The 16904-nt window shown below is 36.3% G+C and overlaps 1 protein-coding gene across 8 annotated transcripts in view; it reads left to right on the top strand.

The window, feature by feature from the left end:
- The window catches only part of Hasp (Hig-anchoring scaffold protein), a 313203-nt gene that overhangs the window by 280329 nt on the left and 15970 nt on the right, over positions 1-16904 (top strand). For 6 of the 8 annotated variants that reach the window (XM_083113343.1, XM_083113347.1, XM_083113346.1 and 3 more), the window contains 4 exons: positions 5033-5175; positions 13239-13365; positions 14816-14975; positions 16384-16535. In XM_083113343.1, coding sequence (XP_082969469.1) covers positions 5033-5175; positions 13239-13365; positions 14816-14975; positions 16384-16535 — 582 coding nt within the window. The remainder of the gene's footprint in view (positions 1-5032; positions 5176-13238; positions 13366-14815; positions 14976-16383; positions 16536-16904) is intronic. The other 2 variants (XM_083113345.1, XM_083113341.1) reach the window with 1 other exon arrangement.

Genomic DNA, 16904 nt, shown 5'->3' with positions numbered 1-16904 from the left:
ACATTACGGCTAAAACACGTACAACCACAGTAACAATTTAATTATGAATCAGTAGCGAATATACTGCCCTGCTCACAGTTTCAAACTATTACATGTGTAGATAAAAACTGTCGGAGGAAAGTTTGTTTTACTACTACTTATATCCTTGTATTTTCAACCATTTTTGTCACTTGGCTCATAATGCCCTGAATATACTAATTATGTGTTGCTTACCTTTGGAATTTTGAGTTCTTTCATTTCTATTTTGTCATCTGTTCAGTGTGTCACAGACAACTAGTATCAGAAGGACGAAGTGGATAGACTAAATTGTAGATGCCAACTTGGTAACTAAATTTCCAAATATTTGACATGTAAGCAGAGACAAAATTCGATATGACTACTTTCACTTGGATTCTATTTTCTTTCTACCATTTTTCGTATCATTTGTTTACTTCCTATTAAGTTAAAGAACATGTTTTATCATTTTCTTTTACGATACATAATGTGGCTGATTGTAGCTACGTATGTCATTTTTCACAGAATATGTGTGTTCCTGGCAACCCTGGAACGCATCGCTTCAGGACGAGATATGACGTCACAAATGCAATTAAATGTTGTGTGTGGTTGCCAGCATTCAGGCAGCAAAACGGACTTTTTTGAACGACTGTAGTGCCGAAATGACGCACCAACGAGAAAAATGTTACTGAGAAATGTTTGTTTTGATGTCCTCTATACGTTTCCGTGGTCCATGGGTGCCATTAAAATGACACCCTGTATAATGGAATATCATTTTAATGTGACCACATGTAAAATATTCACTTTGATAGTTTCAGCCCACAATCATGTATTTCATTTTCATATATCACTGTATTGGTAAGATAGACTAAACTACATTTTAACATGGAGATGACAATTGTGTTCACTTAAGTTTCAATTTCACTTCATCTTTCACTTCATGATCCATATTTGAGGGCCCACTACCATAGACAAATTACGATTACATGTGTGCTACTGAGCTTCGAGTGTAAAGCAATAATTTTGCCCATTTGGGCGTTATTCGCTTGAGCGAAGAAGCTCTCAATTTCTTATGCTATCTAGCGTTGCCTGTTTGAAATATTTGGCACTTAAATGAAATCCTCTCCCTGCAGCAATTTAGTGTGTTCATTGATTATGTTGAGCATCATGTTCCAACTGGTTGATTACCTTGCATTGTTGCAAGTGAAGTGTGTTATTGTCCATGACATCAGCATCAGTTGAGACTCTTAATATGTGTTTTGCCTTGCAACTTTTAATCCCATAAAACTGATAGTGGTTGGGTTGAGTTAGAGTGTTGAGGTATAAATTACGAAAACTGTGAATAGGCATGTGCAGAAATAGTATACAATAAAAGCATTGTAGTTTCACAGAGTACTCATACTGACTCGGAATGAGTTAACCAAATGTAATATTAATGTAATTGAAGGGTCTGGGGGAAAAACAGGTTTTTCTGTCATAAGCAAAGTAGTGGTGTCATATCGTCCCATGTGAATGCTGTACTGGACTATACATTTGACAATCCAAGTTATCAAAGCATATGTTTTTGTACCTTTTCATTTACATGTTCAGTACTGTTTCACAATTAAAAGTTCATTTTTCTGGAGTTTGAGAAGCATTGACTTACCTGCCTTTTCCCTCTGACCATTCAGTTGTTTTCAGTGCTACATAACAATATTACTGTATATGTATTCACGTTTTCCGCGAAGCTGTTTTAAGTAATTTTCTATTAATTTCGGTAGACACTGCCACCATCCTTGGCAAGCAACGACACAATGAATTCCAACGAGGATGGTGGCAGTGGCTACCAAAATTAATAGAAAATTACTTAAAACAGCTTCGCGGAAAACGTAAATACATGTATTATCTATTAAAGTGTCTCTCATTCCCATAGTATGAATATTATATGGATAAAATGTCTTCATTAAGAGTAACAAAAGCTCTAGTTTTGGCATATTTCAATATTTTCTATTACATTTTGATAAATCAGTAAATGTACAATAAGTTAGATCCAGTCAAGTTTGTGCCAACCTCTGTACAGAATGCTATCATGCCAGTGTCTTGGGTTCGAATTCCAGGCTATGCATGGGTGTTCTTTGTAAGTGTCCTTTCATCCTTTCATCATAGCAATAGCAGGGGCCTCCCCGATGGCGCAGTGGTAGCGTCGTCGCCTTGTAATCAAGGGGTCCCGGGTTCGATACCCGGTGGAGGCACAAGTGGTTCGGATCCCACTTTAAACTGTAGGTCCAGTCCCGATTAGCCTTACTGTGCATAAAGTGGACTTAAAACAACAAATCAATCCAATCCATAGCAATAGCAATACTCCTCTTCATCTTCACAATTATCCAAAAGTGGCAGAAAAGAGAAGTAAAAATAAGCTGAATCAAAGAGTAAAGTTTGTGTTGTAAGTTGCAATCTGAAGTTCAGTGGAACCCCAATTTTACATTCCCATGTTTCACATTCTAGCACTTTAGCCACAGTGTTCCAGTAGGTATAACATTTGACTGCCATGAAGGAGACCCAGGTTCAAATCCAGGGGGTGGGTGATCATAGATGGAATTTTTTCTGACAGTGTCTCTGTATAGAGTGACTCTGGTGCTAACCCATTTTCTAACCCTTGAAGGATAAAAGTGACCAGAGCATGGTGCTGTTCACATCACCTCAATTATTGCCTCAGATTGGGAATGTATGGGTCTCTACTAGGGATGGCCAAATCTGGATAAAATTTTATCCAGATATTGGATAATTTTCTATCTGGATATCAAATATCCAGATATTCACATTATCTGGATATCTGATGTTCAGATTATCCAAATTATCTGGATGTTCAGATTATCTGGAATACAGATTTTCTACAAATCCTTCATCAAATTTGAAATATCCAAATATCCATATTATCCAGATATTTGGATTATCTGGATATCCATACTATTCAGATATTTGGATTATCTGGATATCCATACTATTCAGATATTTGGATTATCTGGATATCCATACTATCCAGATATTTGGATTATCTGGATATCCAAATTGTCTGGATATGTGCATATTTGGATTATTCATTGCATCCGAAACGGATATCAGATAATTTGAAATCTGGATATCTTGTTATTCGGATTCTGTTGCCATTTCTAGTCTATACACCCACACCCCTATGTGCCTTTTCAGCATTATACAATGCACAGGGGGTTAGCCTTACCTTTTATCAATATATTTACATGTGCCTCCCTGATGGTGTAGTGGTGACATCATTGCCTCGTAATTGAGGGGTCCCGGGTTTAATACCCGGTGGAGGCACATAATGGTTTGGATACCACTTTAGCCTATTTGTGCATAAAGTGGACTTAAAACAACAAATCAATCAATCACTTTATTTATGACTGGTCACAATGAATCAAAACATCGTAACATTTTCTCAGCTTATACATTTTCCAGCATAATAAGTTCTTTATCCAGAGATCTCTGCAAAATGTATAATGGAGGTTCCACTGTATTGCTTAATTGTCCAAGGCAAATTGAATTCACTGTAATTTTACATTCAAATATTCTATGTAAAAAATCGACTTAGTTACATAAGCAGAGATGTAAAGTAAAAAAGCAAAAGAACATTGTAACTGCAAGCCATGGTGGTGTAGTCGGTATGGTGTTTGACTGACATGCGGTAGATTCAGGTTTGATTTCCTCGTGGGTGATTTAAGGTCAAATGTTTCCAGCCTTGTCCCTGCATAAAGTGACTGACTATGGGAATCAGTGTGCACCTGGGGTGTATTGGTAACAGCATTGCCTCATAATCAAGGGGTGCAAGGTTCAATACCCAGTGGAGGCACATAGTGGTTCGAATCCCACTTTAAACTGTAGGTTGTCTCAGTTAGCCTTTCTGTGCATAAAGTGAACTGAAAAACAAAACTAAAGGATGTGGGGACAATCCTGGGGGATAAAGGCAGCCTGATTTTGGTGTCGATCACATCACTTCCAAAAAATGGCAGTGATCAAGAATGGGCAGGGCCCTATCTCCCCCCTTCCCCTTTCATGCATGGCACAGTGCAATGTTACCTTACTACATTGCAACTGGCCATAAGAAATTCTCATGATTTGGTTTAGAAACAAGTGTTAGAAATTAACAGTTGCAAATCATGCCAAAAAAAAAAGAGAAAGAAAGAAAAATCTGATGCTGAAATAAAAGAACTTGTAAAGTACTAATTTAATTTTTTACGTACAGTCATTTGCAATAAAAATGAGGGTATCTACATCCTGAAATACAAGTTTCACTGAATGGAGTTATGTATGTTACATAACTCTAAACTCTCTAGCTCTCCTGTATTTCCTGGGATCTCTCGGGTTAGAGGTAATTTTTTTTGGATCCCCCCGACTCATGTACTGACATTCTATTTCTCCCATATATTTATTTCATTAACAACCAAAATTGCAAAATTTTAAGTTGCAATACAAAACTTCAAGTTGACTGCAAGATCTTGCATGTTTAACCTTTGGTGAGCGGAAGTCATGTCAAATCTCACAGTAGTTGATTAGTTCTGGAGCAACAGTGGACATATATCTGTGTGTTACGATTAAGAAACATGCCCATTTGTAAATTTTTATTCTCTATTGTGATCTGTATATTATATAAAATTCCATAAACATTTGCCGGAGTGATGCCACACTGCTAAAAATGTGCAATATTTGTCATGACTAAATCTCCCGTAAATGAAACACCAAAAATTGGAAATCTCCCTTAAATTCATGGCCGAAATAGCAAGTTCACTCATTGCCATACAGTTAGGCAACACACAAAACATGATGCATGGAAGCTAATATTTCAGGATCTAGAAATCTCATTGTGAACGACTGAACACAGTTCTGATTCTGCTTGTACGTCCTTCTTTAAAACTTTGTATGTTTCTTAGCACAAATTGTTTGGTCAAGTTTTCTTGTATGTCTGTATCATCCTTAAGGCTGTTAATGCATGGAAACAATTATATAACATCTTTCTCTCTTCCATGACTCAACTGGTGACTGCTAGCAGAAGGTGAAGATCTGTTGGAACCTGGAATTCTACGGAACAGTTCTTGTGTGTTTAGGAGCACCGAACCTAATGTTGTATCGTTCTATAACGATCAACAAATTACAGAAGAAGTTGTGGAGTTTGCACCTGGAACCACGCTGGTGAGTATTTCTCTACTTAGTTTACTTTGAAAAAAAAATAGAATGATTAATGATTAATCAACAATCTACCAATTGCTACATTGGTAAATTTTTCCCAATAATTTTTCAAATCAATATGCAATTTTCTTGTTATGTAGTTCCTTTTTTCTATGACTAAACCTCCAGAAGATGTCTGGTTATGTGCTTTTATTAACACTTTTAAGTGTAGATAACATGTGTGCTGTTGCAGTGCAGAAAGTGTATATATACGCTTTGTGTTTGATTCAACTAGATTCGACTGCAGGTAGCATATATATTCGCCCAGACATTGAGAACATAAAAATCTTGTTAGGTGTGATAATAGCTGTAGTAAAAATGTAGTAAAAACAGTTAGCAGAAGAGGAAGAAGATGAAAAAGAAGAAGAAGAAATTGATTGATTGATTTGCTTTATGTTACTTCCTTTAATGTGACACTTTTGGCTAATTTGCAAAGATCTGGATGAGTGATGAAATTGATGAATGGACATTCAATTCACAAGCATTCATGTGCAGGCCAGGATTCAAACCTGGGACCCCTGGTATCGTAGCATGATGTGCTAACCACTCTTGCTACGGGGGCCGGCAGAAGAAGAAGAAAGAAAATATAAGTTAGACCTAAGAAAAGTTGTCTGCTCTCGTTTGGCATAATTTGTGTGTAATAGAAAACCAAAATATAGCTCAAAAATAAAGTTTGCATGGTACAGTCATTGAGTTGCACTTGTTTCAAAGAGTTCCACACCAGAAAGATTGGCATGCTATGTATTATTGTATTACTGAATAATTGAATTTGTATATTATTGTATTATTTACATTTGTCATGCACTATGAATCCAATTCTATAAAAAAATACTACATAAAAGAAGAAGGCAGGCAAATACTGGTGTTTCATTTCAGTTAATTTTGTTCAATGGAATTCTGATAAAAAAAAACCTACATTTTCCAGTAGTGACTTGCTCAGATAATTCCGCACTTAAGGGGCTAAGGAGACATCAGTACAATTTTGTTTTTGGTGTATCCACCATAGTTCGTGTCAATCATTGTACTTACTTCATACAAAGTTTCCACTTATTTTTCTAAAAGGATTTTTCTGGTTTTTCGAGTTTTTTAAAAATAAATTTTCAGGCAACTCTACAATGATTTTAACACACTAATAAATAAGTGTTAAGCCTTCAACTTCACATGTTGTTTGTGAAGTTTGTTCAACAATACATCTAATGAAACATGAGATTACACTTAAATATTCACTTTTCGAAATATGCTAGGTACATTACGTACCATCTGTTGTCATGAAATGATGTGAAATAAATTCAAACATGAAATTTAGGGTTTATTTATCAACATGACCCTTTCCACAGTCTGAATTACCCTATTAGTTATGCAAAAAGCCCAGAATATTGCTTAATACCTACTGCAAAATTTGGGATACAAAAACCAATAGCAGTGCACAGGAATAAACTTCATAACAACAGTATAGCATTAAATTTAGTTTTTAATAAAAATTGGGATTTATTTACTTATTTTAACAAGAAATATCATGCAAAATGTGCTCGGTTTTTGTACTGAAATCCTGATATTTCATCCCTCATTAATATTGTCCCCCTAGTAATGACACATCCACGCCTTATCCAGTGTTCAAACCTGGGACTTGGCAAAACCACAGACAACATAACTTATCTGTGGTATGGCCATTCTGACACAGAGACTAGTGAATGTAACCAATAAAGCACCATTTAATCTGTACCATCCCTAGCATATGTAATGTTAATGAAAAAAGTTCCAATGAACGTTTGAATAGAAACTGTGAACTGAACTATGGTCAAGAGAGAATGCTGTCAGAAAAATTGGGAATATTTCAGACAAATAATAGTCTCTGGTCAAGTAAAGTAAATGTTGCCAAATTTCTGGCAATTTCCTCATGCTGTTAATGGAATCGTTTTTCCCTTATCACTGAAGGACCACCCTAAGGCTTGCACTATGTGATCAATGTTCTTGAAGCGACGTCCTCGTCGAGGATCCTGTAGCTTCCGAAACAAGTCATAATCACAAGAACTCATGTCGAGATTAAAGGGAGCTGCTTTAGCACTCCCCAACGCCTCTGCTCAAGCAGTTGCCCCACTGAATTTACAACATGGCACCTTGAATTGTAGTGCAGCACAATTGAATGTCTCGCCAGAAGCAATGGACGTTTCCAACGAATAGTTGGACAAAGGTAATTCTCCAGAAAGTTACTGTAATACTAACTGTTCATGGTAACTCGCTTTGGTACTGTGTGACAAAGAAAAAATGACTTTGTAGTCATATCACTTCAATGTTGCTGGGTGCTTGTTGGAATTTTCGCGGTCTTGGCAAATCAGTAAGCTGAAACACTTAACCATTATTGTATATTGAACTGCACAAGCTTGCACACGTTCTCTGTGACACTTAACAGCATTTCTTTCACGTGCGACTTGAATTTTGACGACTGCAATTTGTTCTTTTTGCGAGAATATTGTTTTAGAGTGCACAATTCAATATGGCTACAATCAGCAGTGCTGCCACCACATGCCAATCTGTGGAACTACAACATGTCACATGTAGAAGTGGGAAAAAAGCCATTTTCTGATCCACAATTAATTTTTGCTGCAAGTGACAAACAGTGAACATATTGTTGAGTAATTATAACCAACCAAAGGTTGGGTATACATCCCCAATACATACAGGCAGCACTCCACTCCAACCAAAGTACAAGGCCAATTCAATCCAGGTAAAATTAATAGGAATAGACATTCCCAGATATGTTAAGATTAACAGAAATTAGGCCTAATTAGTAAAAGTATGATAAAACATCAAAATATTAAGTAAATAATAAGCCCCAGACCAAAATTCATTGGTTATCAAAAAGACAACCTTTTGTGGATAAGCAGAATTCAGAGACCACATGTTGCTTTTCATGCAAATTTTTTATTAATACAGATATTTTCAGGATAACATTTGTGCAAGCACAAATTGACTTGCTTTCCCTGAAAATAACTCCAAGTCACAATTATTAGTACAAATAAACCACAAAAACATAAAAAAATCGATGTTTTTGACAAGAGACAATCGGTCTCACAGCACCAGAGCCATCTGGTGAGTGCCAGTGGAACTAGCCCCAACTAGACTGCCATCTAGTGGATTTCTTTAGGTACTAGATAAAGGCAAGTAACCCAAGGTGCTGTGGACCAATCAGATGGCCTCATGGGCGTGGCTACCAGACAATAGGACTGAGATAGCTCTTATCATGAGAGGAAGCCATCTTGATTTCACTTCGTGTTGATACTTGGTACAGTTCACATCGCTCCAAGTTTTGGGCCAGAGTCATCACCCCCTAGAGCTAGAAGGCCACTCCCTTGCCGCGTGACGTCATGCCGATCCGACCCTTCCAGCAGTAGCCAGAGCTGTTCGATTCTCAGCATTTCCGAATATTGCTTCTACAGCGGGAAAGAATTACTACGTAATGTTCAGCAGAATGTTGTTAAACAAGAATAGTAAATAAGGATATACAAATCTGCTGAATACCAATTATTTTAATATACCAAAATATAAAGTAATATATATACATTGTACTAGATAAGTTCGAACATCTAATTTTTTCTTCCAAATGTAGTGATTTACATTTATGTACGCACAATTTTTGCATTTTGATCTTAGCATTGAAACGCATTCGAAAGAAAAATATTAATAGATACAATTTAGGAGGATATACAGATTTTCAGTCAGCGATTAATTTAAACAAGTTAAGGCATGTACATTTATTCATTCATTGTCGTTGACACATTTAACCTGGAAAGGCAGCAAACAGGCAGAAAAATCTTGTTTTTAAAGATAAGAAAATTGTGCACAGTGTAATTACTAGCTTCTCTTAACCTAGCTGCAATGCATGGCTCTAACTTATTCACTGACCAAGTCATTCATGTGTCACATGGATTCACCCGCCCTGGCTGACTTTATATTCCATTAGGTCATTTTAGATCTACATCTACCGACTTAAAATTTTAAAATCACAATAAAAAAATAAAATCATTCTGAAATGCCATTACCTCAAAACGTCTGATGGAAATTAAAACACCAAGAACATAAGTTTCATGAGCTCATTCTCAAATTTACTGGCAAAAACACATAATGTAAGTAAGCTACAATTACATCAAAACTAAGCAGATTAAATAAAAAATAAATCGCCTCTGAGCAAAATGTTAGAATTTCAGAATTATCTCACGCAATTAAACACAAGGATTCCTCCCTCCTAAATTAAACAGCCCCCTCACAAAAATCAAGCACAATTACACAATGTAAGTAAGATACAATTACATCAAAAGCGTGTTAAATTATCTTTTTTTCATAGTTTGATAGGAATGTCTTTCTTGGTATCGTATCAAGCTGGAAATGTTTGTATCGTTCTCGGTTTTTCATAGTTTGAAATGAATGCCTTTCTCGGTTTCGTATCGAATTGAAAATGTTTGTCTCGTTTTCGGGTTTTTCATAGTTTGAAATAAATGTCTTTCGGTTTCGTATTGAGATGAAAATGTGTCTCGTTCTTGGTTTTTCATAGTGTGAAATGAATGCCTTTCACGGTTTTGTATCGAGATGAAAATGTTTCTCTTTCTCGGTTTTTCATAGTGTGAAATGAATGCCTTTCTCGGTTTCGTATCGAGATGAAAATCTTTGTCTCGTTCTCGGTTTTTCATAGTTTGAAATGAATGCCTTTCTCGGTTTCGTATCGAATAGAAAATTTTTGTCTCGTTCTCGGTTTTTTCATAGTTTGAAATGAATGTCTTTCGGTTTCGTATCGAGATGAAAATGTTTCTCATTCTCGGTTTTTCATAGTGTGAAATTAATGCCTTTCACGGTTTCGTATCGAGATGAAGATGTTTCTCGTTCTCGGTTTTTCATAGTGTGAAATGAATGCCTTTCTTGGTTTCGTATCGAGATGAAAATGTTTGTCTAGTTCTCGGTTTTTCATAGTGTGAAATGAATGTCTTTCTCGGTTTCGTATCGAGATGAAAATGTTTGTCTCGTTCTCGGTTTTTCATAGTGTGAAATGAATGTCTCTCTCGGAGTCGTATCGAGATGAAAATGTTTGTAGTTCTCGGTTTTTCATAGTGTGAAATGAATGCCTTTCTCGGTTTCGTATCGAGATGAAAATGTTTCTCGTTCTCGGTTTTTCATAGTGTGAAATGAATGCTGTTCTCGGTTTCGTATCGAGATGAAAATGTTTGTCTAGTTCTCGGTTTTTCATAGTTTGAAATGAATGCCTTTCTCAGTTTCGTATCGAATTGAAAATGTTTGTCTCATTCTCGGTTTTTCATAGTTTGAAATGAATGTCTTTCGGTTTCGTATCAAGATGAAAATGTTTCTCGTTCTCGGTTTTCATAGTGTGAAATGAATATCTTTCTCGGTTTCGTATCGAGTAGAAAATGTTTGTCTCGTTCTCGGTTTTTCATAGTTTGAAATGAACGTCTTTCTCGGTTTCGTTACGAGTTGAAAATGTTTGTCTCGTTCTCGGTTTTTCATAATTTGAAATATATTTCTTTCTCGGTTTCGTATTGAGATGAAAATGTATCTTGTTCTCGGTTTTGTCATACATTGAATTGAATGTAGGTTTCGTATCGAGTTGAATATGTTTGTCTCGTCCTCGGTTTTTTACTAGTTTGAAAGAAACGTTTTTCTCGGTTTGATATCGAGTTGAAAATGTTTGTCTCGTTCTCAGTTTTTTCATAGTTTGAAATGAATGTCTTTCTCGGTTTTGTATTAAGGTGAAAATGTTTGTCTCGTTCTCGAATGTCTATCTCGGTTTCGCATCGAGATAGTTTGAAATGAATGTTTCACTCTCGGTTTAGTCTCGAATTGCAATTATTTGTCTCGTTCTCCGTTTCTTATTGAACTGCAAAAATGTTGAGCCGTTCTCGGTTTCGCCACAAGTTTGAAATGAATGTCTCGTTCTCGGTTTCTTTTGGAATCGGAAACGTTTGACTTGTCCTTGTCTTCATAAGCGAAGATGAAATATATCTCATCAATTCACTGTTTGTACTCATCATCGTGATTAACCTAGAGAGTCTGAAAAGCAACGTAGCATTTTTATAAAGTACAAAATTATTCTAGATTGTCTTTATTTATTACCCAACTAAATATTAGAGCAAAGAGATAAAAATATCAAGGGAGTTTCCGTTTATTGAAGTTAAGCATAATGTAGTTTAAAGTATGTGCAAGTGGAGGAATATCATAAAGAGAACTACGTCTAGAGAAAAGTAGTATTGTCTATAAGAATGAATAGAACATAGATTCTTGTCTAGTTAATTACTCAGGTAATAATTTTAAACGAAGGAGAGGAATTGCTAGCTGTTTAGGAGTATACGAAGGCAACTTGAAAACGCCATTTCAAACAAAACATGCATCTTATACTAGCTACTTGAAATTACCTTGGAAGGTTTTGTTGGTGAAAAATATTTCCTGTGTATAGCTCTAATCCATTTTTCTCCGCTTTCTGGATGGTTTGGAAACGAAAATAGTTGTCACTGTTGACTCATTGTCGTAATTGCCTTTACAATATGGCACACAACTACGAAATGGCATGATGCCATCAAAAGTTTACTTCTTGTACAAAAAACAAGAAAAAAAAACCCACTAAAACACTAAATGTAAGGCGAAAGCACATCCACCTGTAAAAGCACACGTTCACAGTACACAGCTAGAAGCTCAACTAAGTAGCATTTTTGCAGGGTGTGGAGAATTTTCACCCTCCTTTCCTTGACCCCCAAGGGTCTGCCTGTCCCTACGTCACGAGGGGGAGGTTGTTGACCGAAATGGCCTTGAGTTTCAGGGGGTGATGCCAGAGTAGGCCAGTGGAGAGAGGAGCAATGGTGGCCATTGTGTTCCAACATGTGAAATATCTACTAAGTGCTTGGAAATAGTCCTGTAGTGTATAATATGAACGAATTACAGCACTTAAAATGCCTTAAAGTGCATGGAACCAATATCCATGAAAATTCGGAAATTTTCAAAACCACATGGTGAGGACAATGAGCCTTCAGGAAACCATGATGCTTTGTATCCAAAGACATCCATGATTATTCGGCCCATCCTTTGTGATATAGCTCCCTGAAACTTCATGTGCAAGCCAATACCCATATGTCTTAAGATACCGCTATATTTTTAGTGCAAATTCACAGAAATCCCCCCATTTATAGTTGGAGTGATAAGTGTTTGTCGCAAGGCCCATGTGTGATGAGGCGGAAGCAGAAGATGTAAGTACAATGTTTTTGTTACCCATTTGTTGGTTCTATGTGTAAAAACAAAGCTATAAGTTTGTGCAGTGCTTGTATATAGTTAAATGTGATAATTCCCAGAATATTAAATGTGTCTTTCCAGCATCTTGATCTATTAATTCATATTTGGGCGGGTAAGCCCGGGAAGCGTGCTTCTCGCTCCGGAATAAATAGGCTGAAAGTCCCTATGATAAAGCAGCAATCACTCCTCGGAATGGATGCTGGTCAACTGGGGACATCCTCCATGTTAATGGTCACTGGAGGACAGCGTAGAGCTGCACGGGGATAGGTGTGTCCAGGTTGCATAGCCAGGTAGTTTCGTAGGTTCAATCAAGCCCAAAGTGGGTGAGAAGGTTAGGTTCATCCATCCTATTATTCGGCAACGCAACCTGGAGGCACGTACCCCTGGACCAGCCGCGTAGACGAAGCCATTCAACTCCTGAATCTATCGTCTGTCTTTTGTCTCGCGGATCGCATAATCACTTTTTTATTTTTTGTAAATAGGGCAATACTACAAAAATTCAGTCAATCAGAGAATCACAAAGAAAATAACATTAAAAGATGCCATAAATCACTCCAAAAAGGGTTACAGTGAGAATAATGGAAATGACACTTCTTGTAGACTGAGAATGGGAATGTAAACTCCATAAATATTCACTTTCAGACAAACGTGCATAGAAACTTTCCACTTGATCAAGTGCAACACTTGTATTTATAATTGTAGTAATTAATTCATCCATAAGATTTCTTTGTCACTTTTTGCAGGTATCTCGATGTGTGGACATTGGTAAATATGCAATGATTGGATCAAAACGCCGACGATGCATTGGAGGTGAATGGGATGGACAGAAGCCTGTCTGTTTTGGTCTGAACCAAGAGAATGACTATGCCTGTGAGTACAAGGGATGAGAATTTCCTCTGAAAACATTTACTGTCTAGCTTTTTGAGTTACCTCTTTGTGCAGGATAAACAGATTTAAAGATGTTTGTTCTGCAGTGGCGGCGATTGGCTTCCAAAACTAGGGGGCGGGGCAAGGTGCCAAAACGGGGGGGGGGGGCAAAGACAGTTTACTTTCCCTCGTAGATAAGGTTTAGCATAGTGTAGGGGCAAAGAGTGGGAAGGCATTTGCCCCTCTCGCCCCCCTAATCACCGCCACTGTCTATTGGTATTATATGTACACAAATAATTTAAACTTATGATTAGTAACTAACATAAGAAATGATATGGAATATGTGTAAATGAAACATAAACCTTACATAATTGATGGAAATTGATATTAGTGACAAACAATGTTACCTTATTTATTTATTTATGCAACAAACAGTGTTAAATTAATTTCTTTGTATGAAATAGTAGCAGTTTAGTGTTGCTTGCAAAAAAAAAAAAGTATTTTAACTGTCTATTGATTTTAGTTAATTAGAATTCCAGAAGAATAACATCGGAAAAAAAATTAGTTCAAAAAGTAGTATAAATGCATCAATTAGGTCAGAATTTCTATCACTTAATCCAAAAAATAAATGGTGTTTTCTAAATCACATAAACTTTGTGAATAAATTTTTTTGCCTAATCTGCATGTTGAAATGTGGCAAAATTATAACAAAATAGAATGATTTTGTATTTCAAGGTATTATTGTTCTGAAATTTGAAAAATAAATAAAAATAGTTATTATTCACTATTTTTATAACAGGTAATGTCTCGCATACTTCTCATTTGCATCATCAGACCAAATGAAAAGGTAAACTTGCATTGTGGATTACACAGTTTGCTGAATCATTTCCAAGATGATTAATTGTTTGCTGATGACAGTAATAAATAATATTGAATAATGATGTATTTTCGATTCAAGATGTAAGGCAGTTTCTTGTTAAAAAGTCACAACAAATACCTGTCTTATCATCCTCGATCCTTCTTTGACTAACTGTTCCCCTGACATGATTGGAAAATCGAGTTTTCATACTTTTTTTTAAAGCTATTTTAACATTTTCCATGCTTTGTTTTCTCTCATCCCTAAAGTAGGATTGAGGTAGATCCAAACATCAGGGCAAAAAATAATTGAAGTGTTGTGACCTTGTCTTATTTTTGATATACTGATGTTATGTGGCATGACAGCCATCTAAACATACCCTCCCAGTGTTTATCTAGAACCTTTTCCTTTTGATTCCTTACTCCTATGTATTTTTCACATTCAAAATCCATATATATTTTACTTTGTTCATACATCTATTGCTTAGTGTGTTCTGTTCTTTCTTGTAACCAAATCATCACCGATCTTTACAAAAAGTCATGCAATGTTTTGCCTACTATAGAATTAACACTGAAGGAATTACTAATCTCTTCACAGTAGAGAAGCCCCCAACAATTCTGTTCAGGCATCAGTTGGGCCCAATTGCTCAAAGCAATGATGGCAAACTCATTGTTTACCCTGGAACAATTCTTCACATGGAATGCCTCTGGATACGCCGCTTTGGAACACCCAAGTGGGTGGTCAGCCACAATTACAGGTAAATGACTTATGTAACTTGTCTGGGATTTATATATTGCAACTGTAGCATCCTATCTTTATTCTGAGAGACAGTGATCCAGTAATAAATTATAAATGAATACATTAGTAAATAGAGAAAGAAATATTCACACATTCTCTTCTCTTCACTGAGCATGTTAATCTAATAATGATAAATCTAATTTGTATTATGCAATGATTTATCAAGAACTAAACTCAAGGGCACAACAGCCATTTGAAGACCTAATCTTGAAAAATACTATTGTTTAGTTTTTCTACCAGTATCTGCTAGCATTTCCTTCAAAGTAGCTACCCAAATGCACCCAATGGACATGGGCACCCATCGACATTTTGGGGTTCCCACCAAGGGACAAATTTGCACTAAAGGCAGGAACTGTACAGAAATCATTGTTATTTTTAATTGAGTTGCAACATGTTACATATGTAATGTTACATCATGTGAAATTGCTTTCATATGCTATGATAGCAACAGATAAAAAATTTTTGTGCATCTTTAAAATTTACTAAAAATTATTTTGGATAAAACAGATTTTCAGATCAATAATTTTTAGTGCACTCTAATTTTAGAGCTTCCTCATCAGCAATTACAGTGGAACCTCCAATTTACGTTTTTCGGGGGACCAAGCTGAAAAAACTTAAAATTCGGGAAAATGTAAAATATTGAGGAAAACTGTATAACATTTTGCTATGTTGTCACCACCAAGGGAGAATGCATAATGCGGGTAAATGTAAAATCGGGGTTCCACTGTATATCATTAGGCCATAAATGCATAGAGAGTTGAAACAAAATTACCTGGTTTAATAAATATTTAAATTCAGAACACCAAAATACTAGTTAGTAGCATCCTCATCAACAGGGAAGGAAGGCTCCTGTGAAAGCTCATTGAAAAAACAAGAATAGCACTCAAGCTTCATTGTAAATGTATATTTCTGGGAAGGAGGAACAAAGACGTACAGAGTCACATTCTTCACTTTAGCGTAAAGCTACCAGTAGAGATGGCCAGGACCAAATCTCTGAAGATTCAGATATCGGTTCCGGAAGAATCAGAGTTGGATAATGGATCTACAATTTTGCCATTTGGATGTCAGATCCAGGATTTGAGATTCAGATATTAGATTCATCCCACAGTGTTCTGCTGAAAATAGTTTTTGATTTGGATAATTCAAACACTTGTCCCTATGTTCTCCCATTACAGGAATGCCTTCCTAGTTGACAGGAACATCAGCAATGTGTTAAATTAGCAGGGACAAACTATAACAAAATGTGAATGTAAAAAAAATAACTACTTGAATGTGACGATCAAATTCTTATGTCAACATTTCAAATCAACACTATATCTGTACCATCTTCACAGGTTTTAATGTTTCCATTTCTTTCTTTCTAATAGGAAATACCCAGAAGGCTGGACCACAGATCCAGGCAGAGACTCTCAGCTGGAGTTCAGATTAAGCATCTACCATGCCAACAGGGACGATTCAGGAACTTTCACATGTTACACGCCAACAAGACATACACATGCTGTTGAAATTATTGTTAAAGGTGATTCTTTTTTTCTATATCCAAATTTTCAAGCATTCACATGATTAAATGTTAGGGGTGGAACTGAATAATTAACTGCTAATGGTGTAATGATAAAATAAATGGCTTGAGACTTCCACAATCGTCAGCTGAATTGATGACCGAGTACGCGAAGTGCTGACTCACAGTCATATCGTACCCAAGGCGTTGGGTAGATGTGACAAGTCTGCTATTATCCTTAACATAGCAGGAACCAGAGAAAGGATGCTGAATAAATAATTAGGCAGATGTTAGGTTATTGACTTGAGAGGCGGTTGTGGAATGAGAGGTGGAATCGAGAGAAAGTGGGGACAAGGTGAGTGAGTGAGATGGAGTGAGGATCGCGGATTG

Source organism: Lepisma saccharinum, chromosome 27, assembly GCF_977018435.1.
Source record: "Lepisma saccharinum chromosome 27, izLepSacc3.1, whole genome shotgun sequence".
Taxonomy (NCBI): domain Eukaryota; kingdom Metazoa; phylum Arthropoda; class Insecta; order Zygentoma; family Lepismatidae; genus Lepisma; species Lepisma saccharinum.
This window is presented reverse-complemented; position numbering and strand designations above follow the sequence as displayed.